Below are 22,734 nucleotides of genomic sequence, written 5' to 3'. Positions count from 1 at the left end.
TTTCTTTCTGGATTGCCATATACGGACAAAGACACTAAAAGACCCGCGGTCACTCGGCTTTCTTCCACACTAAAACACCGCAGAAATCCACTGGCACTGGTTTACTCAAAAGTTCTTGTTGCTAGTATTGCTCGTTGACAGCCATAGCTGCATGCACACGCATACTGAGCTACCAGCAAGTAGCGGATTTCTCGCAGGGTCTAATACTATTATCTATTGTCGCTGTCACCAAGTGCCAGTGCGCAAAACAATGCAGCATGGAGGTCGGCTCAATCACCTACAGCGTGTATGGTGCAATGTTCCTCCGCACGGATAATCAAATGAAATCAATGTCAAGCGATTCTATATTTCGGCGCACGGTATGTTACACGATTCCACACTGCAAGTGCGTTTCATTTCACCTCCTGCATTAACGGCGATAGGATGGCCTCTAGCCATGCTAACGCCTTCACTAACCAACATGCAGCTATGCTATTCTCTGTCCAGCGTCTTTAAATGTGTGCAACACTGCTTAGCACATGGTGGCGCATGAGGGTAGGGTCAAAAAGTCGTGCGTTAATATGTAACAGACTTCTGTTTGTAATTTGTCTAAACAGGAATGCACCTTATCAGTCCGGTAAACAATGATATTCACTCCAAGGAACGTTAAATGCACTGCGATCGATCGAGGCGTCCTCGCAAGCCAACCTAACCTGGATGATGGGTCATCTAATAATCAAGCAGTGAAATGTGCTACTAATACAAGTATGGTCAGGCCTTCTTTACCAAACAAAACAAAACCAATTGATTTAGGCGCTGTGAAACGCCAACTTTAGGATATCTTCAGGTAAGGTGCGTGAGCACTGGTCAGCGTTACGCACGACTGGAGTTTTACCAGGAAATTCCTGACAAGCGCTGGGACTGGCTTTGGTTTCCTGATAGATCATGTAGTCGTCGCGTTTGTACCGCATGACGTCGAACAACCACAACGGCGCTCAGGACAACTATATAAACGAGTCTTACAGAAAAGAGCTTCCAGCATCACAACGCTCATGTCTTACCGAAACAACAGTACACAGCGTTCTCAGTTCTCGCCCAACATGCCCGGGCGCACAACCCTTCCCGTCAATTCTGCTTCCCGTAGTGACAGACAAGATGACGGTTCAGCCGCCAACAACGGTAGACATATTCGTTAAAACTGGGTTTTCAAGTTTTGCTAAACCTTTACCCGTAGAAGACATATCCAACAACACAGTACATCGTTGCGCCAGATGTTATATTGTCTGCAATTCTGCCGACGAGCTCAGTGTTCATTCCTTGGCTTGTGGCGTCGCGGCTATTCTCACAGGAATGTTTACGCCCTTCGAATACCCAGGATCATCAGGTCCGCCAGCGTTGTTCGAAAATACCACCTCTTCTCAGGTGGTAGATCAAACGTCCATTTGCGCCAGCGGCCTCGAACCTCGCCTGCGTTCTCAACATGAGCGCGCTAGAGAACCTCAACCTCACAAACCGCTCGATGCTGCATCATCTCCAGAGCTTGCTCGGTATTCCGATGGAGGTTCCACTAAACCCCGCGGCTTTACTGGTCGTAGTTCCAACGCACATGATGTATTTCATCCCGAGCCTGTCGGACACTCAGCGCACGTTCGTGGCACGCCCGCTGCAGACCCTGGAAACCTCACTGATCACCAGCCTCGTCGTTCTGGATGGTATGCTAAGCCCCCGAAGGATTACAGGCAGTAGTGACTTTATAGGTGGTACTAGAGCGATATGCTGTTTTGAAACTAACTTCTTGTAGCGCTATGAAGTGGTGGCGTATTATCATCACGATTCATCTATTTGAGACTTATAATCTGGTGAGGTAGTAGACCTACAACACAATTTTTGTTGTCCCTTTAGTTTATAATTTCCATGTTGTATTTTTACACTACAGACAGCTTCAATAATAGTACGGTTTTAGTGATGTCATCTTAATCTTAGGCCCTCTAGATCAAAATATCAACATATGCACATCGCGTCCAAGATAATACCTCTCCACGATTGTTCACTCCCTGGACGTAAAACCTTACACGTTTTGCAGCCTGGACTTCAGCCGGCAAGGTTTCTAGACTAACGAAGAAGCTATTTGCATAGCCATCCAGTCCAGTAGTCCCAATGAAAATTGCTGCTGCAGGATCAGGAGTACTACCATCGGCTGGATATACAGCAGCGTAGATGTTGAAATAGAGGAAGGAGAAATCTTGTTTAGTATCTGCTAGGACCCATGTTGGATTTGGGTCATCAGCGGATGGGAGTTTGATGTTGGTGAAAGGGGGAAATGACGTAGCAGTTTCCCAAGTTAGCTGACCACTCAACGATGGACTAGAAGAACGCTGGAATTTAGACCACAGGATCTGAGGTTTGCCAAGTGAAACGTCAACAGGAGGACTGGGGTACACTGCCAATTGCCCGAGATGAACGGAGAAATTACAAGGCTGTGATGGATCTTCTGTGGCAAACCCTATAACGAGGCCAACAGCAGTGACCGTGCTGCTGCTATCTTGTGAAAGCGTGAACTGGATTATCTGCCTTGCCCAACCTCCTTGAAGGTCGCTCTGACTTGTGAAGGCAGGATTGACTTCCAGAGTTTCTTCACCCGTTTCGGAAAGAAGTTTGACAGACAGACCAAGGTCGATGTCAACCTGAGCTCCAGCATCAAGCTTGTACACGATGTTGGCCTCATATGATTTGCTTGGTGTGATATGAAGGGACTGGATGGGCAGCCAAATAAGCCTGAAAAACGCGTCATCCGCTTCAGTGCCAGGAGTGGAGATAGAAAGGCGCAGGGAGCTGCTTCCATTCCAAGCATCTTCCATGGATAGATTGGGCAACGCGGTAGGCACTTCGTCAGTGCGGCTATCACCTTCCCATGCTGGCATCGCGCGAGGCCAGAGCAGATCTCCCAGAGAACATTGTTTATCAATGTCCGCCCAACCATCCTGGGTCTGCAAAACCTTCACTCCATTCACGAACCACGCGCGACCCACCCCAGGGCAGAAAGAGGTGTAAAACGCAAGGTTAGCAGGATCCGGAGGTGGAGCTCGAGGGAAGTAAGATGAGATCGGCTGGAATGGTCCGTGTTCGCAATCAGGTTGTCCTGGTCTCTTGGGCATGTCGGGCACGGGGACTACCTCCGTCGAATCTGCAGGTCCAACCCATAAAGTGGTTTCATATTGGAGCCATTGTTCCCATGTCCAATTCGGCTTATCTTGCTCACTCTCCCAGGTCCACGCCTGACCGAATAAAGCCACGCTGAGCCCAAGAAACTCGGGGTCAATATGAGAAATGGCTCTGTAGGAACCAAAGCCGCCGCCGCCATGTGATCCCCGTCCCCAGACGTCAACACCAGTGAAAATATCTTGTAGGAATTTTGGTTTCTGGGATGTGTTTCCTTTGTGAGAGGGATCATTTCCGACTAATGCCTGGTCAAGGCTAAGGAAATATTGGGCGGTGAGCGAAGGATACTGAGGCGCCCACTTGGAGGTTGCGTTAGATGCATCGGTGATTGCGAATAACCCGAGGACTTACTGTATAATTTGTGAAGAAGGCATCCGAAGAAAGGAAAAAAGGTAGGTTATAGTTGTTGAGCCTGTCCTGCCAGCGCAGCTGACCATTAATGACAACACTATCATACCTACAGGAAACGCGGTTACAATGCATGAGCATGAAGACAGATAGTGGCTCACCATACAACTTGGGAATGCGAGCCCACTTTCGATACAAGTTCAAAACGCAAAAGGGTGATCCACGCGGCTAAGGCTCTGGCCTGTTCAATGCCACCTTTGAGAGGACATTCAAAGTTAAGCAAGTAGCCATCAAAGCCACGTTGACGGGCCAGATCCGCCAATACGCGAGCATAGTGGGCAGACACAGGGATTGAATCTGATTGCACGACAGGTCCTGTATTACATTGAGGGAGACCAACAACAAGTCTCAAACAATCTGCTTCGCCCGAGCCTTCAAAAATCCTGGATGTGCGTGATTAGGACGCTATCATTCTCAATTGAGTGATCAAGCGTACAAAGTTCCAAGAAGCTTGACACCTTGCCGGTGCGCAGCTGTCACCCAGCCAGATGGGGGAACTGTAACTCGATGATGGGAGAAACTGAGCCGACAACACGTGAGCAGATGTGACTCGATAGATTGAGAAGACTTACTAAACAAATATGTCACAGTACGACCAAAAATTGAAGGTGTAACACAGGCGCGAAGGGATTTCCGTGTACCCTCCCTGTGCAGCTGTGTCAATATCGAGTCATAGGCCTATTCTAAACGAGGTGATGAATTCGAGTCACTACTAACTTTATAATCGTGGCACACCTTGATCATCACATCAGCATTACTTAGCATAGAATTAGACACGTTTCTCTTCACCAATAGTTTTCCTCTACTGTCCGCTGAGCCATCTGTGCGAGAATGGTAGGGTAAGATGTCTGTCAAAGTGTTTGCTGGTACTGCCGCCCAGGCGTCGAGTTCCTCGAGTGTATCAAAATAGGGATCCTTGTTGCCAACATTTGGCGTATGGCCAGAGCCTCTCAAAGGCATGTCCCTCCTGTGATACTTTCACTAGCGATAGCGCTGCAGACAAGAGCCAGCTGGTACTGGAGTGGGGCGCGGGTATCATTATGGAGACGGCGATGGCTGGTATATGCGTGGGAAAAGGAGTGCACCGCTGGAAATTCGTTTCTTTTCGCTGCTTGTTCCGCTGGATCACGCTAGAAATTCATGCGTTGCTGAAGACAGCCATGTCTGAGCCACCACAAGACTTTGCAGTCCCAGAAACCGACGAAAACACACCGAATGCCAACGGCGACAAGACCCAGCCAGCAGAAGACATCCTGAATGTGCTGAACCAGCTAAACGCTCAACCCGTTCCAACAACAACCACGCAAAATGGCCACGAGCCAACTCCACAAGCAGAAGACATCTCTCAAGTACCGCCTTCAGAATGGGAATTGATGCGAGCACAGCTGCGTGACAATCCTCATGATCCAGAAGGATGGAACAGACTTGTCAACCTCGCTGAGAGCAACGGCGACCTTGAGCAGATAAAAGAAACGTACGAAGCCCTTCTTGAAGCTTATCCGAACACGGTGTGCAGCTTTTCTCTTTATTCTCATCGACCATTCACCTTTTCTCAACGTTCTCGCCGGTACATCCAAGTCGTCTGCCCAAATCGCCTATATCAACCATTTCTTGAGCCCAGGATCGTTTGGATACGCCGAAACATTGTTCAAGCGATTTTTGAGAACATCGCCTTTAGTCGACCTTTGGAAGTATTATCTTACTTACGTCAGGTTAGTGCAAGGCGCATTCAAACCATAAGAGAGACCCGTTTGACCGCTTGTATCAGGCGAGTCAACACTTCTTCAGCCACTCGTGATGCCGTCCGAAAAGCCTACGAATTCGCTCTGAATCATGTCGGTCAAGATAAAGACAGTGGTGAGATATGGAACGATTACATACAATTTCTGAAGGCCGGAGAAGTACGCTCGCCGAACGTTCACCCCTTGCGAGATCATTTCCTGATGTTGACATTTTTAGTGCAGCACAACTTGGGAAGAACAACAGAAGATGGATGCACTCCGCAAGGTTTATCATCGGGCAGTTCAAATCCCACTAGAAAACGTAGAGAAGCTGTGGTCCGAACTCGAAGCTTTTGAAAATAATCTTAATAAGATAACGGTCTGAAAATTTTCCATACTAAAATTGAGTGATGGCAGGAACTGACGGGCATTACAGGCCAAAAAATTTATGTCTGATCTTTCGCCGTCGTATATGCAAGCTCGCACAGTTCTTCGGCAGCTACAGCGTCACTTGGGTCCTTTGTTTCCTCCTCCTCCTCCGTCCGGCTCTTCCAGACCACCGCTATATCTTCCGCCGAAACCGACTTTTAATGCAGCAGAAAGGGCGCTGGTAGGCTCTTGGAAAGCTTATCTGAAGTGGGAAGAGAGTAATCCTCTGGAACTAGAAGAGAAAGACAAGCAAACACAGGTTACCAGAATTCAAAGTGTGTATCGTAAGGCTGTGATCCGAATGCGATATTATGGAGAAATATGGTGAGCTCACCAATCAATCGCGTGTTGCACCACTAAACATTCTACAGGTACATGGCCTTTGTTTGGACAAATAGTGTCGGTAGGCAGGATGAGGCTGTAAGTATTCTAAAAGCAGGAATAGACGCGAATCCTACAAGGTCAAGGTTCTCCTTATCGGGGCTTGAGGTTAATTGACCATTATTCCTTACAGTTTTCTTCTGAACTTTGCTTACGCCGAGATACAAGAGGCTCGCCAAAACATTCAAGAGGTTTACAATATTTTTGATAAGTTTCTCGAAGTACTTCGTACTGAACTTGAGGAGCTGGAGACACGTGCCAACTCTGCCAATTCTTCTTTCTCGTCTAATGTTTCGGGTACTACTGTTCCCATCAACGGACCGACACCCAGCTCTCTGAATGCAGGTAGTAATGGTGCTTTTGCTGAGGGCGGCACGCAGTCCAACAACTCGTCGTTTACTACTCAAAGTTCGGACGATAAGCCTCCGAAGGTGAAAGAACTCATTGAACGACGGACAGAGTATGGTCTAGTATACATCATGTACATGCGATTTGCGCGACGAGCTCAAGATTTGAAATCCTCCCGTGCAGTCTTTGGTAAGGCGAGGCGAGACCGGTGGACGCCATGGGAGGTCTACGAAGCTGCTGGTATGTCAAAACGAATTCCCGGGTTCATTCCTTTCACTTGTTTGGACACTGATTGATTGATTGATTTGTGTTAGCTTTGATGGAATATCATTGCACCAAAGAACTGGGGGTGGCGTGCCGAATATTTGAAAGAGGCTTGGAACTTTTTGGTGATGAAATCCAATTCGCTCTGAGATATCTTGGATTTTTGATATCAGTCAACGATGACAAAAGTTGGTTAACTTGCTCAAGCGTTATCTGTTGATCTTACGCCTTTTTGATAGATGCACGTGCCCTTTTTGAACGTGTTATCACCACCTTTTCCTCTGATCGTGCGAGACCCCTCTGGGAACGCTGGGCTCGTTATGAATATCAATATGGTGATTTGGAGGCAGCACAAAAGCTTGAGAAACGTATAGCAGAGGTTTATCCTTCAGGTATAGTGATTGCCATTGTAGAAAAACAGCCGTTTAACCCCGCCATAGACCCTCCGATCAAGCGCTTCGCACAACGCCACACCTATCTCGGAACGGATGCCATCGCCGCTCGTGATCTAGGTTTCGCAGTGGTAGGTCGTCAATCAGGAGCAGTGGGTTCGGGCAGCTCGACCAGTTCTATCGAGAAACGCACGGATTCCCAGCTGTCAATAGCATCTGCGTCAACAGTACCTGCTGTTCCACCTCCTGTATCGACGCCTACTTTAATAGCACATACGAAAAGAGCCCCATCTCCGGATTTCAAAAGGCGAGATGAATCCAGGGCACCAGGAGATTATGGACCTCCGAGCAAAAGGCCCAGACCCATGTCGCCAGCTTCCAGAGATAGAGAACGTGGTGAGAGATTTGACGGACCACCACGACGCCGGTTTGGAAGTCCTGCTTGGGAAAAGGAGCGAGAAGTGCCGCGTAGAGATAGGGAGGATGAAAAGGGTGTTATGCTACCTGCCGTCCTGTCGTGGTTTGTGGGGCAGTTGCCTACTCCCAGCTCTTTTGATGGTCAGTGTAATGAAAATTTCAAATCTTGTTCTAGCAATTGTCCTGAATTGTATTCATTTTTCAGGCCCCGTATTCAGAACGGACGATCTGATGATGTTATTCCGGAATGCCGTTATTCCAAGCAGCACTCGAAGGCCATCTCCTCCTCCTGTACCACGTACCAGTAAGTTAGACATTGGTGCTGTTGCAAGCATGCATATTGACGATCGTGGTGAAGGTGGTCGACCACCGCCAGACTATGGCCCATATCAGGGTCCTGGAGGAAGGGGTGGTCGTAGGTATTAAGAGCTATATCATTTTTCACTATCTGCTCTGCTTGTACCGCGAATATCCGATTCCCAGGTATACTTTTCAAGAGGGTTCAGTAGTTTGAAATCCAGGATGACTTCCTCCGTCGATTACTTCTGATTCTCCTGATTGTTTGTTCGTGATTTACGCGTACTATGAATGATTGTTCTGATTTGCCATGTCGCACTAATCTTGCTCAGAATCAATGATTGTTATTCACGAGACAAAAACTACAATATATGAAACGATGTATAGTATGCAGTACAAGAAAGTCGAAATAAACAAAATAGTCTACACTGAGAACGAACCAATCAGTATGCATCCCCAATAGAAGAATCCAAATCTAGACCATCTACAGAGACGTCGTTAAGAAATTCATCTACAACACCTTTGACCTCTCGTACGAGATCATCACGATCCCATTCCGTCCTATGCCGCCAGATACAACCGAGACACGTCGCACGCAGCTGTTCAAGTTGCTCTATTGAAAGATTTTCCGTCCTTATACGAAGATCAATCTGGAGCTTGGATACCAGAATCTCGTCGACATGGAATTCAGGAAGTGGAGAGGGTGACCTGGCTATCTCCATCGGTAATGTTGGTTCTTCGGTGACTGTCGACGGAGGTACAAGTGAAGCCACTTCACCTGTATTTTGCGGTGGAGATGGGCTTCCTGGTGGAGGCTGAAGGGTATAATTTGGTGTGGGCTGAAAAGGATTGGGTGGTGCCTGGCTAGGAACCTCTGGCTCTCCACTGACCCACATACTCTGGAAAGGTGTAGTTTGGGTAGTTGGAAACTTGTCTTCCGATGGCGACATGGGATTCAACAAGAATGGATCAAAGCCCCCAGGCTTTCGAAGTGGCAAGTCGACTGACATGCTTTCAGGATTCACATAACCATTGGCACTAGCATGAGCATCGGGCGGTTCGGGAGGGTCACGAGACTGAACATCATTGGCAAACCGCACCACTGATGATCTATTCTGGCTCGAAGCAGGACCGATAATGTCCATAGGGTCTGCGTCATCGTCATCGCTGAGTATAACTTTTGGACGTTTGGAACTTGGACGTTCAATCGCCTCTCCGTTCTCTTCACCAGACATGGGAGAACCTGCTGCACCTTCGCTTCGCTGCCTCTTCATTTTTCTCTCGATCTGCAATGGATCCGTAATAGTCATTTCCAGCTGTTGACCATTATGACGTGCACTTCGCCTTGTCCCAGGAGCGTAAGCATTTTGGGCATCCTCTGGAGCTTTGCCTTTGCCTTTATTCTTCCTCCTCTCCTCACGACGCTTCCGCTCACGAGCGGCCATCCGATCACACTCGAGCCGCAGTTGAGGGTCAAATTCGTGTATACTGACTTGTGCAGCAGTGTACATTGCCTGAGCTTTGAATAAACGATCATTATCCTCGTTCATTCGGACGCCTGCATTATGTACGATCTTGCCGATATCATCCAAAAAGTCTTGCGGCGTCAGGTATTTACCCTTGTAGAGGTCTATGTGCATTCTCTCCAGATCCATGTCGTATAATTGAGGTTCGGGTACTTGAGGCTCAGGGTGTGGCACAGACCCATTTACGGGACCATTTCCGCCTTCCTGTATCACTTGCTGCTGCTGCTGTTGTTGATCAGTGACCTCAACGGTCCCATTTGGTCCAGCTTCTATAGACACTTGCGTGGTGACGATCTCAACTTGAGTAGCGACTGGTTGCGGAATATCAAAGTCATACTCCTCCTAACATGCCAAAAAATAATTGCTTGTCAGCAATCCTCAAACCTCTAGCCACAATGAAACTTACAGTAGCCTTCTTTGTGAAGCGCTTAAATTTACGTTTCAGTTCAGTTAGGATAGGACCAAGACGGTATTTCAACAGAGTAACAATCTTTTGGTCGTTCTCTTCCTGAATAGCAAGTTCAGCCGCGGTGGGCTGTCGAGGTTCCAAAGGTGGTGCAATGGGTAGTACTTCGAGCACACGCTTCTTCCGTTTCACACCGTCAGCGAACCTATTCGGAGCCCGACGGATGTCCGATAATATACCCTCGAAAAACGCCTCTCGCTGCTGTTCATTAGGCTGGAGAAGCTCAACCCGATTCTCGCGCGTAGGCCCAAACCAAGCACGAACATCACGTGGCAAAGACGAGAAAAGACCATCCACTATGGCAAGCAGAAGGATGGGATCGGTGGGGGCTAACGTGTCTAGCATAGCACGAACTGTGGACCGTGACGTTTCGGAGACAGCAGCGCACCAACCCACAAGAGAAGGAATGTATATCACGGAGGGCTGATGTCGTTTAGCTTCCACGAATAATTGAACAATGCCTGCTTCAACAGTCTGGTAATGTACAATTTGATAAGCAGTGCATAACGTGCAGTTAAGTCACTCACTCTTGTTGAGTCACCCATGAGACTTCCAAGATCTAGACTCTGGATGTGATAACCTTCTAAGTGGTGTAAAGCGGCAGCACCGATATAACCTTGACCCATGCCGATAGGACCGTGCAAAATTAGTCGAGGGCGATAAACTTGAAGCGTTTCCATGGCTATAACAGTCACTAGGGCGTGAGACAATGAAATCAACGCGTACAAATCCACTTACACTGCATCAACATCTCTCTTTCGAGCGCACCTTCCTCACTATCTTCCTCCCATTGTGCCTCTTCCAGTGCCGTCCGCTTCTTGCCGATGGGAAGGACCTTGTTTATAGCACCTTTCACTTTTTCGAGAGTGTCAGCAAGTAAAGGGACGAGCTGATTGGGAAGCGGAGACGCAGACGATGACGATGAACGAGCCGAAGAGGGGACCAGTTCTGACAATGAGTTCAAGAAGACAATATTAAACAACAAGCTACTCATTTTTATCACATTATGACAACATACTTTTCACAGATATCATGAAATCTCTCAGATTGATACCGATGGTTTCTGGTTTCAATAAAAGACGATCGCTCGACTGGTAGATCTGCGGATATCGTCTTTGAATGGCGTTCAACGCAGCTTCTGTGCAAAGGGCCTAAAACACATAGCAAGACTCAGAGGAAGCGAGGTAAAGATATACGACCAAGAGATAGCTCACCCTCAAGTCAGCACCTCCATATCCCTTTGTGAGTTTAGCTAATCCCTTGACACTCTCAACACCAGTGTCTCCATCCCAGCCCTCCCACTTCTTTGTCATAATACCCAGGATCCTTTCACGGGCCTCCAACGAGGGTAGTGGGAAGTAAAATTCTCTGTCGAATCTCCCAGGTCTTCTCAGCGCAGGGTCAATAGCATCTGGGCGATTGGTGGCACCGATCACGATGACCTGCCCACGTCCATCCATTCCATCCATCAATGCCAACAACGTCGAAACGATCGAGGCATGTATCTGATCTTGCTTGGAAGAGCGAACAGGCGCGAGACCGTCGATCTCATCAAAGAAAATGATACTGGGCTGACAGTTCCTTGCTTCTTCGAAAAGTAGACGTAGCTGACGCTCAGCTTCACCTACCCATTTAGACAAACAATCTGCGCCCTTGCGCATAAAAAATGCTGATTAATGCATATCGATCAGCCCCACAGAAAGAGATTGAAAATAATGCGACAATACTCACATATGCCTTTACCATTAGCGCGACAGCTGGCGGCCAATGCACGAGCTAGTAGTGTCTTTCCTGTGCCTGGGGGACCATGGAAGAGCACGCCACGGGGAGGAGTCAGATCGAATCTCTGAAATACTTCTGGATAAAGTAAAGGGAGCAGGGTCATCTCCTTTAATGAATGAATGTCTGTGAAGAGAAGCCACAGAAAGTTCAGCTTGTAAATGATAATAGCATGAAATGTATATACGAACGATCGTCTAAACCTCCTACTTCATCAAATGTAACGTTTGTATTGACTCCTAAAGGATCCGCATCCGCGAGAGCTGAAAGACGATCATGAACGCTGTTCCTCCGTGAGGGCTGCTATCTCTCACCTGAATCCCCTATTTTGCCCAAGTTTGAAGGCGTTCCTGCAGAGGCAACTAAGTCTCCTGGCAACATGCTCGCTCCTCCACCTGAAACAGTGCCACCACCAAATACCCCTCCCGCTGCGGCGAAGGGTTTACGAGGTGTACGGGTAGCAAAATCGGAATCCTGCAGGAAGATTAAGCTCAATGCGAGTTGGGATATGAGACAAGGTACATACAGAGTCATCGGCAGCCATGCCCATCCATCTACTCAATTCGGCACCTGTCGCACTCCACCCTGGTCCACGGTTGTTCTTTCCATGTCCATTTCTGCCACCACCAACACGACCCCCGCCAGAGCGAGGCTTTGCAGGCTTCATCTCTTCCAAAGGCGGTGGGATGGCATAGTTGATTTTAGCCCGTTGTCGTAAAGCGTAAGGTCTACCGTCTGTTTCAGGCTCGCCCTCGGCGTCCAAATCAACTTCGCCCTCGGCATCAGCATCGATATCAGACGATGTATGAGGTGCATCAACTAACGACCCTTCGCCGTCTGCGGAACCCGAAGACGGCTCATCCACATATCCGTCATCTTTGTCGACAACACGTCGACGACTGCCGCGGGCTAACCGGGAGGGTCGATTAGGATCACCAAGGCGTCTTGGCTGACGTGTAACACGTCCACTAGAGGTTGTCATTGGTGGGGATGGCTTCTTGCTTTTACTACGAAGGCCGTAACGACTAGCAGAATTCTCCTCATCACTAACAATAAAATCGCCTAGAACCCTCCTGCTTGCAGAGCGTGCACCCCTTCGTGGCTGATGATCTTCGTCGTCGTCGTCATCAACATCTTCCACCTTTGTTGTGCCGTTTGGTTCTACGTCGTCTTCAAATATGTTATGTAGTCCATCATCCTCACTTGCAGACTCTCTGTATGACTTCCTCTTGATGATGCGACCTCTGGATGTACGCGCATATACAATGGCAGGTTCATCATCTCCATCTCCTCCGTCGTCTTGTGGTTGTGGCTCGTCATCCATTGACTTGTCACTGTCGTGATATTCTGAGCCAGATGGTTGGCTGTTTGGTGCGTCGACAGACCCTGTGCGGTTCCGACCAGAGCGTCGAAGAGGTAGACCATTCGCGACCATGAAAGGTACTTTTATAACCAAACGTTCCTCAGCTGTCTCTTCTTGATCGAAAAACTGATTTGGGGGAACGAGAAAGTTGTTAAAATCTGCTGGGTAGTGTTGCGGGACTGGCGATGGCTCTGGGTGTTGCATGGAGCAAGTTTCAGAAGCAAGAAGTCATAAAACCGAGACTTCTTTATATTTTTATGCCAGTATTCAGTGCGTGTCCTGCTCCGTGTATTGGTAAACGTGTCTTCGAGGACGTGTTGGACGACGAGCAAGTGTCTTTTGGCGTTGTCAGAAACACCGACAAGAACGAATGGGTAAGTATTTGTTTGCGGGTGGCGGTTGTTTGTTTGTATATGTTTGTACTGCCATCGCGGGTCGCTTGCCCATACTCCTCCGAAATTGATTCCTCCCCGCTTCCCCCCTTCTGTCCTCCTTGGCCTCGACACCCAAACGCATCTCTATGGAGGGGTAACCAGCTGCATTCTTGGTGCTTGACAATGCTATCGATGGTCTTGCATAGAAATCCACGTCAAACTGAGCGTTTTTCGGCCTATAAAACGAGTGAAATGGAGCGATATTCGGATAAAGAATAACGGTCATGATGGAGGTTCCAGGACAAGAAGTGAATAATTGTCGACGCATTTTTCGTCAGTTCGTGTTCGTCGACTTGCGCTTGAGCCGTATATTCAAAGCTGACGTTATTCGGCCTTGTCCGGATGCCGTGACGCTCTGTGACCGTGACCACCGCTGACCTGCGTAGATGCCCATATATGGAAGGTGTCGTTCTTGGGCTGAGCCGCTGAGATGCATGTGCATGAGACGCTTACGGCAAATCAGCGGAGCGTGGCCTGTTTATAAAGTACAGTGAGGCAACCAGTCTCACACTTGCAACCTTCTTCTTCTTCTGAACTATCACGACCAATCCACGACACAGAAATAAACATCGTTCACGACACTTTATGCATAATGACTTCACCACTCCCTTTATCAGATTCTCCACAGCAGATGAGTGCGCCATTACCTCGAACCAGCAGGATCGCAGGCGTCACTGTCGCACACGAACGCGTTCCATTTCCAAGTGCAGCAGCGGAGCAGCCCATTTCCACCCCAGGTAAGTAGACATGCTTCGTTATCCTGCTACTAGGGTACTATGATTCGTATACTGTTAGACACTGACTCTATACTTCCGCAGGCTCTGGTTCCAGCAGTTCATCGCGTCTGACTAGTTCAGACAAGCTATCAGCCCTCCCACCGCCCTCATCTCCCCCATCTGGGCGCACACGTACCCCCAATCCAATGGTTAGACACAGCCTAGACGCTTCCACCTCTCTCCCATCATTCGACTCTCCTTCCAACGGTCAACCACTACTTTCTTCAGTGGACCGTGAAATGCAACGTGCTACTGTTTCAGAAGCCTCATTTGGAAAAGGAAGCCCACACCAACGAGTTTCATTCGAGAACGATCGCATGTCTCCTTCACCTCCCCACATCGCTCATAACATTCGACCAAGCCCAAGTGTGCAGTCTCACCCTCGCGAGACAGCGACATTGCCCTCCAGAGCTTCAATTTTTGAAGGTGGATTCTCGCGTATCCCTCGCAGAAGCGATCCAGTACGTCCAGCTGCAAGCTTTCGAGCAGCTGAACAGTCACGGAAGTCGAGCATTGATTCTCCAACTACCCGCTCCGAGACACACTCACGCGCTGCTTCTCCACTGCGAATATTTCAGTGGTCGGGATTTCATCGCACACACAGTCGAGAAGAGCCTTTTGTCCCCGTCGATCCTTTCCAGCTGCGCTTACGGCTACGAAGTTTATCTGCGCACTCTACTCACATCGACAGCGAGCATCGCGATTCAAACTGTGATTACAATTGCGAGCACTCATTTTTTTGCTGCCTCCCCAAGCCTATAACTTGCACGGCCTCAACCAAGAACAGGATCCAGTCCGCATTCAAGATCACGCGTCATTTTCTCTCAGATACCCTCCCTCGCCAGGTATACCTCCATTTGCTTCTACGTCTCCCTTCTCTTTATTTTACCCGCATCGCGCGTATCTTTGAAGATGCAGAAGTAAGCCGCCCTGATGTGCAGAGGATGATCGATGGCTGTGGATTACCCCGCCAACGCAGTAATACATCCGGTACTCTGCCTCCAGGAGTGCATCACCATACAGGCCCTATGCTACCCTTCCCAGAGGAATGGACGACGACGAATGTCTCCCCTGCACTCGTTCGATTCAAGCACTCGTGGGAGTTTTTTATAGACTCGTTAATGAGAGAGTGGAAGACGCTCAATCTCGTCTCCGCACTTTTGCTGTCGTAAGTAACAGCTATTTTTACTCACTAAAATTTTGACTTATCGTGTAATGTAGTGCCATCCTCGCTATGTTCCAGACTGCAGCAGCTAATGACCCTGTCATCCGTACTGCTGCTTTACTATCCCTTATATGCGCAATTATGAGTCTATCCTATGGATGCATATACATCGTTCGCTTTGGCACGATGCGTAGCATGTACAAAGCTACTCGATGGGCGGAGGTAACTCTCGTTCATATCTCACCATCTGCTTAACTAATACGTTTTTATATCTTCCAGGAGGCTCGCAAGATGAATACCTTGATATGGTGGAACGTATGGGTGCTTTTGGCCATGCCCGCCGTTTGGCTTGCGTGGTGAGTACTGCTACCGTCCTTCCATTCGATCCACCACTGCGATTCTGACCGTTCAAATGTTGACAGGTCCATGATCCTTTTCGTAGCAACTATCCTCTCATTCGTCTGGCGCACTGGTTCGACTGCAGACCCCGCCACCCCCAACTCACTCCCACCCCCAGGCGCAACCGGTCCTCGCGTTGCAATCACAGCCGTATTCGTGGTCGGGATGATATACTTCGCCCTGATCATCAAGACGCTGAAACGATATGGTAGAGATCCGGAACAACATGAATTAAGCGAGAGAGCTGGTAGAGCTGACAATACAGAAGGTCGGGATAGAGGAAGGGGACGCGAGAGGCGCCATGAGAGGGGTAGGGCACGTGAACGAAGGAATGAGAGGGAGAGTGGGCCTGAAAGTGGACTATCAGCTATGAACGACCTGGGACTCACCAACCTCAACAACGTCGCTAATAACGGGCTTCGCATAGGCAGTTCCGAAGAAATCGGAGATGAGAAAGGTGAAGCTCTATCAACGGTGCAGGAAATCAGGGGCAGCACGTAGTTTAGGATATGAAGTGGTGGTTGATTGAAGTTTGGTATGTATGCGATTTAATGGACCTTCTAATGCTTTTGGTTTTTTCTTCTTCCCCGCAGTACTATTCACGCTAGAGGACACTGGCAAAATGGCCCGAGCATAGAGCTATGTCAACCTTTCTTTGTGGTCACTGTCGACGCCTTTCGTCGTGATATGTTGTTTTTAATGTATTCTTAATTTTTTCATGTATTGATATACCCTTTCTCCCTGTCGCTTCTTGAATATATCAGTCACTGTTGTACGAACTATGACCTCGAGCCTTCCTAGTAGTATCGTTATTCAAGGCAAGGTGCGTCGTTGTAATTGTGGGATGTAGATCCAGAAAACATACAGCAATACAGTCAAAGGTACATGATTGCTACAATATACGATCTGTGTGAGTGGAAAATTAGAACAAAAAATTAGCTAGAAACTACAGATGAGAGTCTGATAGCCTTTGTTCATAAAGCACCAACATCTATACCAGAGATCGAAAGTCCTTAGAAAACAGCTCTCATGCATCCTTGACAGCTTTTTGGATCTCCTCTAGCCCCTCGTCAACAGCCCAGAACGTTGCCCATTCATCTTTCTCTGGAGCTGGAGGCTCAATTTTGCTACTCTCAGTCGAAACTGCTCGTTCCAAACTGCCCAAATATCTCTCCTTCACCTCCTTCTCTACCCTTTCTGCCTCCTTCATCTCATTACTGCCGTTCCACAAAGCCCGCTCCAGCAAGTGCCGCACCGCGCTTCTTACCAGCATATAACCATGTGAAGCAACCAGAGCGATCAGCAGCGCGGATATCAGCAACTCGCGCGTGGCCGCAAACCCGTTTCGTCGATGGTGGTGCAGATGGTGGTGCTCCAGAAGCGGAACACTGCCTTCCATGGTGGTGCCCAATTCGTCACCTTGGTTGTCGGGAGGGCGGAAAAGGTAGACCAGGGCGGAGTTTGTCAGAGCAGATAGCCAAGTGAGGAATGAAAGCGATTCAAGCCACGGGCCGATCGTATCTGTGCGAGTTGGGATAGGGCGGCGAGTGTGTACCGCGATTTTGAATGCATCAGATCGAGCCTCGAGGAAATTGTTCAACAGTGCCATAACTAAATAAATATCAGTATCAGTATCTTTGGAGCTAAATTAATCTTGATAATTACCAGGTGCCAGAGGCCATATAGTCGACCATAGGGCGACATAGCCAAATTGCGTGACCATCTCGCTGTAGTCCCCAAAAACTTCATACTCCGGTAAAGTGACCTCGCTTCGGACCCTCTCCAAAAACTCCCTTTCCTCCTTCCCCTTCTTGTCCTGTCCAGTTGGTTCATCATCAAAAGCTACGCGCTTTTTCTTCCCTGTGCCTTTCCCACCCCCATTCCTCAGTCCCTTCCCATGTCGAATCGAGTCCACTGCACGGAGGATATAGGGTAATCCGATTTCTGTGAAAGTATCAACCACCTGATTCGTCACAGTGAACGCAAACATCTGTTCTTGCAACCGAGAGGGATTCAATTTTCGCCTTGCACTTGTGTGGTCTGTTTCCCAGATACCGACGTTACCGCCAGTAACTTTTTCGCCTCTTCCTCCTCCTACACCGAACTTGATTGTATCGTTGAGAGTGATGTTGAAGCTTTGTAGCATGGCAGAGGCATGTCGACTGCCAGAAAATACATGTGTTTGCACGAACTGCATGACACTCTCCCCAAACGGCACGTAGACAAAAGCAGAGAGGCCGAGACCAAGGTAAGAGTTGATGGCAGACAAGGAAAACACTTTCAACGTAAGTGATGAGTCATGAGTTGATTGGTGAGCGTGGTTTTCCCAGACAGTGAATCGTTTGGCATATGATTCATAAATGGCAAGGAGGCGGGGGACTAGAGCCATGAAGAGGATGCTAGGGCTGAAAGACTGAAGTTTTAACCAAGAGGCCTATCAGTACACCCAGATATGTATGGGCCATAGACCAGTTAATTGCTTACGATATATTTATGACCTGGTCCTGTATACAGTTCTGTCACGAAAGCCTCGAAGACGAATATGCCGGTCAACACTGCAGCAAGTACACTCGCGAACAGTAAGATGACCGGTATACTAGCCACCATTCGAAGCTCTCTCTTCCACCAAGGAAATCCAACGGCATAATCTGCTCTCCGTTTCTCTACGCGGAAAGACCCACGGGTGCACCATCGTACCGACAAGATACGTTCCTGAAGTCGCCACCATTCCACAAACGCTATGGACCAGAGGAGTAGAAGTGATGAATACAAAGTAGAGTACGGAGTGCCGAAAAAGTAGAAGGTAATGCCGAGGCCCGCGGGAAAGATGAGCGCTCGCGTGTACGCCATGAGGAAACAGAAATAGAGGGCGACGGAATCGCCAAACTTGCGTGGAAAAAATATCAATCAGAGAAGCAAGACATATTTGGTTGACTTAAATCCACCTGGTCTCTGATTTGGTCCAACTGGACCGATGCTATACGATGCGTCGTCCAGACTCGAATCCAGTGGTCATTGAATTCGTGATCGTGAAGAGCCATGACACATTGAACAAGGTCCCAGTCTTTGCATTCTGGAATGATACCGAGGCCTCCGTCTTGTGGTGTAGACGTTACAAATCCATGGACTAGGCGTATTCTATCTGCGGCTGATAAAGGCCCGGAATCGAGGTCTGCTGCAAAAGATGGCAGCTTGGACAGTGGAAGACCGTAGAGGAAGTCCGAGTAACTAGAATATATGTTAGCTCAGAGCTGGAATAGATGTAAAACCAACTCACCGTTCTCGATGGACAAGGGTAGCCAAGACATTCTGAGGGCAAGTCACCATGATCAGTAGCTGGCCCTGACTTTCTCCGCGTCTTCCCACAACCTTCAAGCCTGCTCTCGTTAAAGTTTCAAGGAGGGCAGAGTATTGCCTCTCCGCCTTTGCAATTTGCTGTCGCGTCTGTTCTTTCGAAAGATGTGTGCCTTTCAAAGATGAGCGAAACACAACCACAAGATCGACCTGAGGAGGCATGGTGCTCTAAGGATATTCGAGCTCGATCCTGGCGCTAACAAAAAGCCAAGGCAATGCAAGGAATAGAGATAAGTACGTTGACCAGACAGGTTTCACAAAAGACAGGCCAAAACCAAATGAGGGCGCTCAACAATAAATGTCTAGTCTATTTCAAGATGGTTTGGGGCCAACGGACGTAATTACGACCACCTTAAGCGCATGATTATCCAAGCATCCGCTTATAGCTGTTGTTACATATTTGTAGTAGGATGGTATCATAGGGGTCGGAAAACGGGAACATCAACACATCTGCTTCACTCCTTGGAACATTCACGCTCGAATATAACAATATATCGTGTGCACGAAGCCCTGGATTGACATATCAGCCAAGCGATGTATCAATCTGTTCTCTAACCTTTCGAAACTATGCAACTGGGGAAGGAGCTCACGTTCATATATTAACAAAAAGCACACAGCTGGTGTGTTTATGACCTTGATGACAACGAAGACAAGTCTTTGTAACACAGCAACTATGTATTACATTTCGCATAGGCATAGTTTTACAACGTACAGCCATAGCAGATACACCAAGAAAAAATTAAAGGAAGAAAGCCGAAATATAAAACTAATATTAGCGGGGAAAGTCATTCTCCCTGCAAAGGAAACATAATGCTAGCATCGAGAGCTTTTACGACATTTGGAAGGACCCAATAAAGAAAAACCCTCCTAGTATTCGTATGACTAGCTGCGATCCTTGAGCGACAGTATTATGCGATGAATTTCGTAGGAATCAGCCACTCGATTGGCGAGGAAAAACGCCAACCCGCATTTGAATAGTCGACGAGTGCAGATGTTGGTCTTAACGATTGACCATTCCCATCAGCGTCGACCTCCAGAACGATAAAGCCCTCAACGATGGCGGCGTAAAATCGAGGCCATCGCCAAGCTGGAGCCGCGAGGGAGACATAACATCACCGCATGTAGCGCTGACCGCCCTGTCCTTACTAGACAAACCTGGCGAGTCACCCTTCTGTAAAGGACGGGGAGTCACATTCGAGACCCTCTGCAAGAGCCAAGTAACGTCACTGCTCGTGCTACTCCCATCCGCTCGCACCTTCTTGCGTGGGGGTGGTATTCCGAGCCGGCGGTATTGTTCGAGAGTGGTGAGCTCTATATCGGGTTCTTCGAAATCATCTCCGAATTCTGTCAGAGTGCTCGGCGATGGCGATTTGGCGGTCTGCTCTCCGTCTTCTTCCCTAGGTCTCTTCAAAATCCCGCGTGGAGCCCGTGAGTACCGTACGAGAGCCTCCTTCTGCGACTCCTGGCGCCTCTCGAACGCGTCTCGCGTCAGAATCACCGGGCCTTCTGGTACGTCCAGCCGTTCACCCATATAAAGTGCAGCTTGCCAATCCGCATCATCACCCTCCACAGGCTCCTCCGTGCCAACACTACCCGCGATGTACCTGTTCTTCATCTCCTTAAGCTCTCTATACATCTCACGCAAAGCCTTGGACTCCACGTTCACGCGTTCAGGATTTCGTTCGTCCTCTCCCTGGCGCTTAAGGCTCCCAAATGCCACCGTGGGGCGCAGCTTCCTCTCGGCGCGGCGCATGTAAGTCTGGGTGGGCCGTACGAGCCTATGCTTGACGAGTTCGCGATGTGGGAACTTCTTTAGACGACAGCGGTTGAGGTTGGCAACCCGGATTTTTATTTCCATCTCAGACAAGTCCGCTGCAGTTCTCTTCGGCCGTAGAGGTACTTCAGCATCCTCAGGTAGGTGGGAATACCACATTTTAATGGGCGAGGGAGAAGTGGACGAGGAAGCAGTCGGCTGCTCCTGAGTTGATTCAAGTGGAGTTGGTTCTTCTCTGGCGAGAGGTCCTGAAGCTTGAGATTCTTCTGGTGTCTCTTCCGTTGGAGGCAACGAAGGACGAGAATCTATTGTTTGAGACGATTCAGTAGTACGTGGTCGCTTCGGTGATCTGTCATCTTCTGGTCCAGGAGAGCTACCACAGTCAGATGGTGCTTTGCGCTTTGGCGAGTGATCGGCTGGCCCTTCATCCACATTCGTAGTTATCGCACTGTCGTCTGAAGGCTGATCCTCGAAGTCCTCTCTAGTCAGGGATAGAATAAGATTTTGAACTTCGATCGCGACCTCTCCTTCCGTCTGGCCAGGCACTACAACACGTTTTGGCACATGCTCTTTCCCATTATCCCAGCGCATATCCCATTCTTCTCTCAACAGTGGAGGATTGAGTATATCGTCCTCCGGTACCGGTATATCCGGCCTGATATACCCCACCCTCTCCCCTTTCGCGCGCCATTCGCGTCTCCTCTGCCTCGAGCGATTCTTCGAAGTCCTCCTTTCTGCAATATTCATCTTATCCTCTTCTCGCCTCCGCGCGTCACCATAATCGAGTTTGTACAGGACCTTACGCATCTCCATCCGAAGATCGACCTCTTCCGCTTTTTCAAGTTGAGCTTCTGGATCGGGCACCAACGCTCGAGCGCGGTGAAGATTGATGACTGTCACGCGCCCGTCTGCGCCTATGAGCATGTTTCGAAGCTCTGGTTCGCCGTGGAGGACCCCTCGGGCGTGGATCTTCTCATACGCAGCTATGCAGCGTTCTTTGAGTATAGCTGGCATGTCGGATGAGGCTTCCATCCAGAAAGAATGGTGTGGTAACGCCATGGCCAGGTTAATTTCCTCTGGAGAAGCGTGTACGCCGATGATGTGTGGTATGACATCGCCCTGCAGTGGTTTCAGGTAATCCTTCGATTTGTAGAGTGCGAGCTGAGGATGGGGAGTCAGACGTTACCAAAGTATTATTTTGTGAAAACGTACTTCTGAATTAAATCCCGTGCATACTCTGTGCACGTTCCATCTGTTAACACAGAGTGAGCGTCTGCTGGATGTACAACGAAAAAGCAAACTCACGATTTGCTGATATAAGTTATTTGTCGTCTCATTATAGTGCCTGTTTTTATTCTTAGACGGTACATACGAGCATCTGTAGAGTTGTAATAAGTCAGAGTAATTTCGAATACAGATGAAACCAGCCTACTATGAAGGTCCTTTAATATACATGGATCATCTATCGTCAAGCCGCTCGCCCAAGCCCAGGAGCCGTGAGGTTCAAAGATAAGAGCAGTGTGGTCTTCATGAGGCGAACTTGAAGGTGATTCTTCCAAGGCTTGCTGGGAGACGCGGTCAGCAGATGACTCCGTGTCGCGATTCCATTGCACCATAGCCGCACATCGTTCCAGTTCCCCGGGCCGTGCAGGCGATGGCTTCCAGCGAGGCTTCCAAGGCGAAAAGTGATGTGGGGCTACTAAGGCTTGGTAGAAATCTGAGCAAAGCGTGAGGCATAGTGGAATTTCAAAGCGTTTAGGCAGCAGTGACGGCGGTGGTCCCCATGATGTTGGCGTTCCATCGTGGTTATCGATGTTAAATTTCGGTGTTGGAGAAGGACTTC

The 22,734-nt window shown here is 48.7% G+C and overlaps 8 protein-coding genes across 8 annotated transcripts; 3 read left to right on the top strand and 5 right to left on the bottom strand.

Moving 5' to 3' along the window:
• Positions 1-1,031: 1,031 nt before the first annotated feature.
• On the top strand, positions 1,032-1,725 carry SERLADRAFT_434845 (uncharacterized protein; the record flags this gene model as incomplete). The annotated part of the gene is made up of 2 exons (XM_007315100.1): positions 1,032-1,158; positions 1,214-1,725. 2 exons carry the CDS (start codon positions 1,032-1,034, stop codon positions 1,723-1,725), a joined length of 639 nt encoding a protein of 212 aa, XP_007315162.1.
• Positions 1,726-1,871: 146 nt separating this feature from the next.
• SERLADRAFT_359988 (glycoside hydrolase family 85 protein) lies at positions 1,872-4,614 on the bottom strand (the record flags this gene model as incomplete). Its single annotated transcript, XM_007315099.1, has 7 exons — positions 1,872-3,398; positions 3,438-3,497; positions 3,550-3,655; positions 3,708-3,989; positions 4,043-4,126; positions 4,179-4,252; positions 4,393-4,614. The coding sequence occupies 7 exons, from the start codon at positions 4,564-4,566 to the stop codon at positions 1,968-1,970; spliced, it is 2,211 nt and encodes a 736-aa protein (XP_007315161.1).
• Positions 4,615-4,700: 86 nt separating this feature from the next.
• Positions 4,701-9,720, top strand: SERLADRAFT_446303 (uncharacterized protein; the record flags this gene model as incomplete). Its single annotated transcript, XM_007315098.1, has 13 exons — positions 4,701-5,114; positions 5,185-5,318; positions 5,375-5,507; positions 5,566-5,706; positions 5,764-6,080; positions 6,128-6,217; positions 6,271-6,725; positions 6,800-6,937; positions 6,989-7,141; positions 7,190-7,699; positions 7,764-7,862; positions 7,917-9,218; positions 9,240-9,720. The coding sequence occupies 12 exons, from the start codon at positions 4,767-4,769 to the stop codon at positions 7,982-7,984; spliced, it is 2,586 nt and encodes an 861-aa protein (XP_007315160.1).
• A 1,110-nt stretch (positions 9,721-10,830) lies between these two features.
• SERLADRAFT_381230 (uncharacterized protein) lies at positions 10,831-11,273 on the bottom strand (the record flags this gene model as incomplete). The annotated part of the gene is made up of 2 exons (XM_007315097.1): positions 10,831-10,998; positions 11,062-11,273. 2 exons carry the CDS (start codon positions 11,158-11,160, stop codon positions 10,852-10,854), a joined length of 246 nt encoding a protein of 81 aa, XP_007315159.1.
• A 1,973-nt stretch (positions 11,274-13,246) lies between these two features.
• SERLADRAFT_434841 (uncharacterized protein) lies at positions 13,247-16,264 on the top strand (the record flags this gene model as incomplete). The annotated part of the gene is made up of 6 exons (XM_007315096.1): positions 13,247-13,363; positions 14,052-14,160; positions 14,242-15,367; positions 15,421-15,586; positions 15,644-15,720; positions 15,787-16,264. The coding sequence occupies 6 exons, from the start codon at positions 13,247-13,249 to the stop codon at positions 16,262-16,264; spliced, it is 2,073 nt and encodes a 690-aa protein (XP_007315158.1).
• A 273-nt stretch (positions 16,265-16,537) lies between these two features.
• SERLADRAFT_446300 (uncharacterized protein) lies at positions 16,538-19,279 on the bottom strand (the record flags this gene model as incomplete). The annotated part of the gene is made up of 5 exons (XM_007315095.1): positions 16,538-17,374; positions 17,429-18,176; positions 18,248-18,649; positions 18,709-18,991; positions 19,041-19,279. The coding sequence occupies 5 exons, from the start codon at positions 19,277-19,279 to the stop codon at positions 16,791-16,793; spliced, it is 2,256 nt and encodes a 751-aa protein (XP_007315157.1).
• A 478-nt stretch (positions 19,280-19,757) lies between these two features.
• SERLADRAFT_459864 (uncharacterized protein) lies at positions 19,758-20,989 on the bottom strand (the record flags this gene model as incomplete). Its single annotated transcript, XM_007315094.1, has 1 exon — positions 19,758-20,989. One exon carries the CDS (start codon positions 20,973-20,975, stop codon positions 20,118-20,120), a length of 858 nt encoding a protein of 285 aa, XP_007315156.1.
• Positions 20,990-21,386: 397 nt separating this feature from the next.
• SERLADRAFT_459862 (uncharacterized protein) lies at positions 21,387-21,887 on the bottom strand (the record flags this gene model as incomplete). The annotated part of the gene is made up of 1 exon (XM_007315093.1): positions 21,387-21,887. A coding segment is annotated over one exon (429 nt), but the record flags the coding sequence as incomplete, so codon positions are not given.
• Between the last annotated feature and the right edge of the window lie 847 nt (positions 21,888-22,734).

Source organism: Serpula lacrymans, assembly GCF_000218685.1.
Source record: "Serpula lacrymans var. lacrymans S7.9 unplaced genomic scaffold SERLAscaffold_4, whole genome shotgun sequence".
Classification (NCBI taxonomy): Eukaryota; Fungi; Basidiomycota; class Agaricomycetes; order Boletales; family Serpulaceae; genus Serpula; species Serpula lacrymans.
Note: the sequence above shows the minus strand (reverse complement) of the source record. Positions and strands in the feature narration are given on the sequence as shown.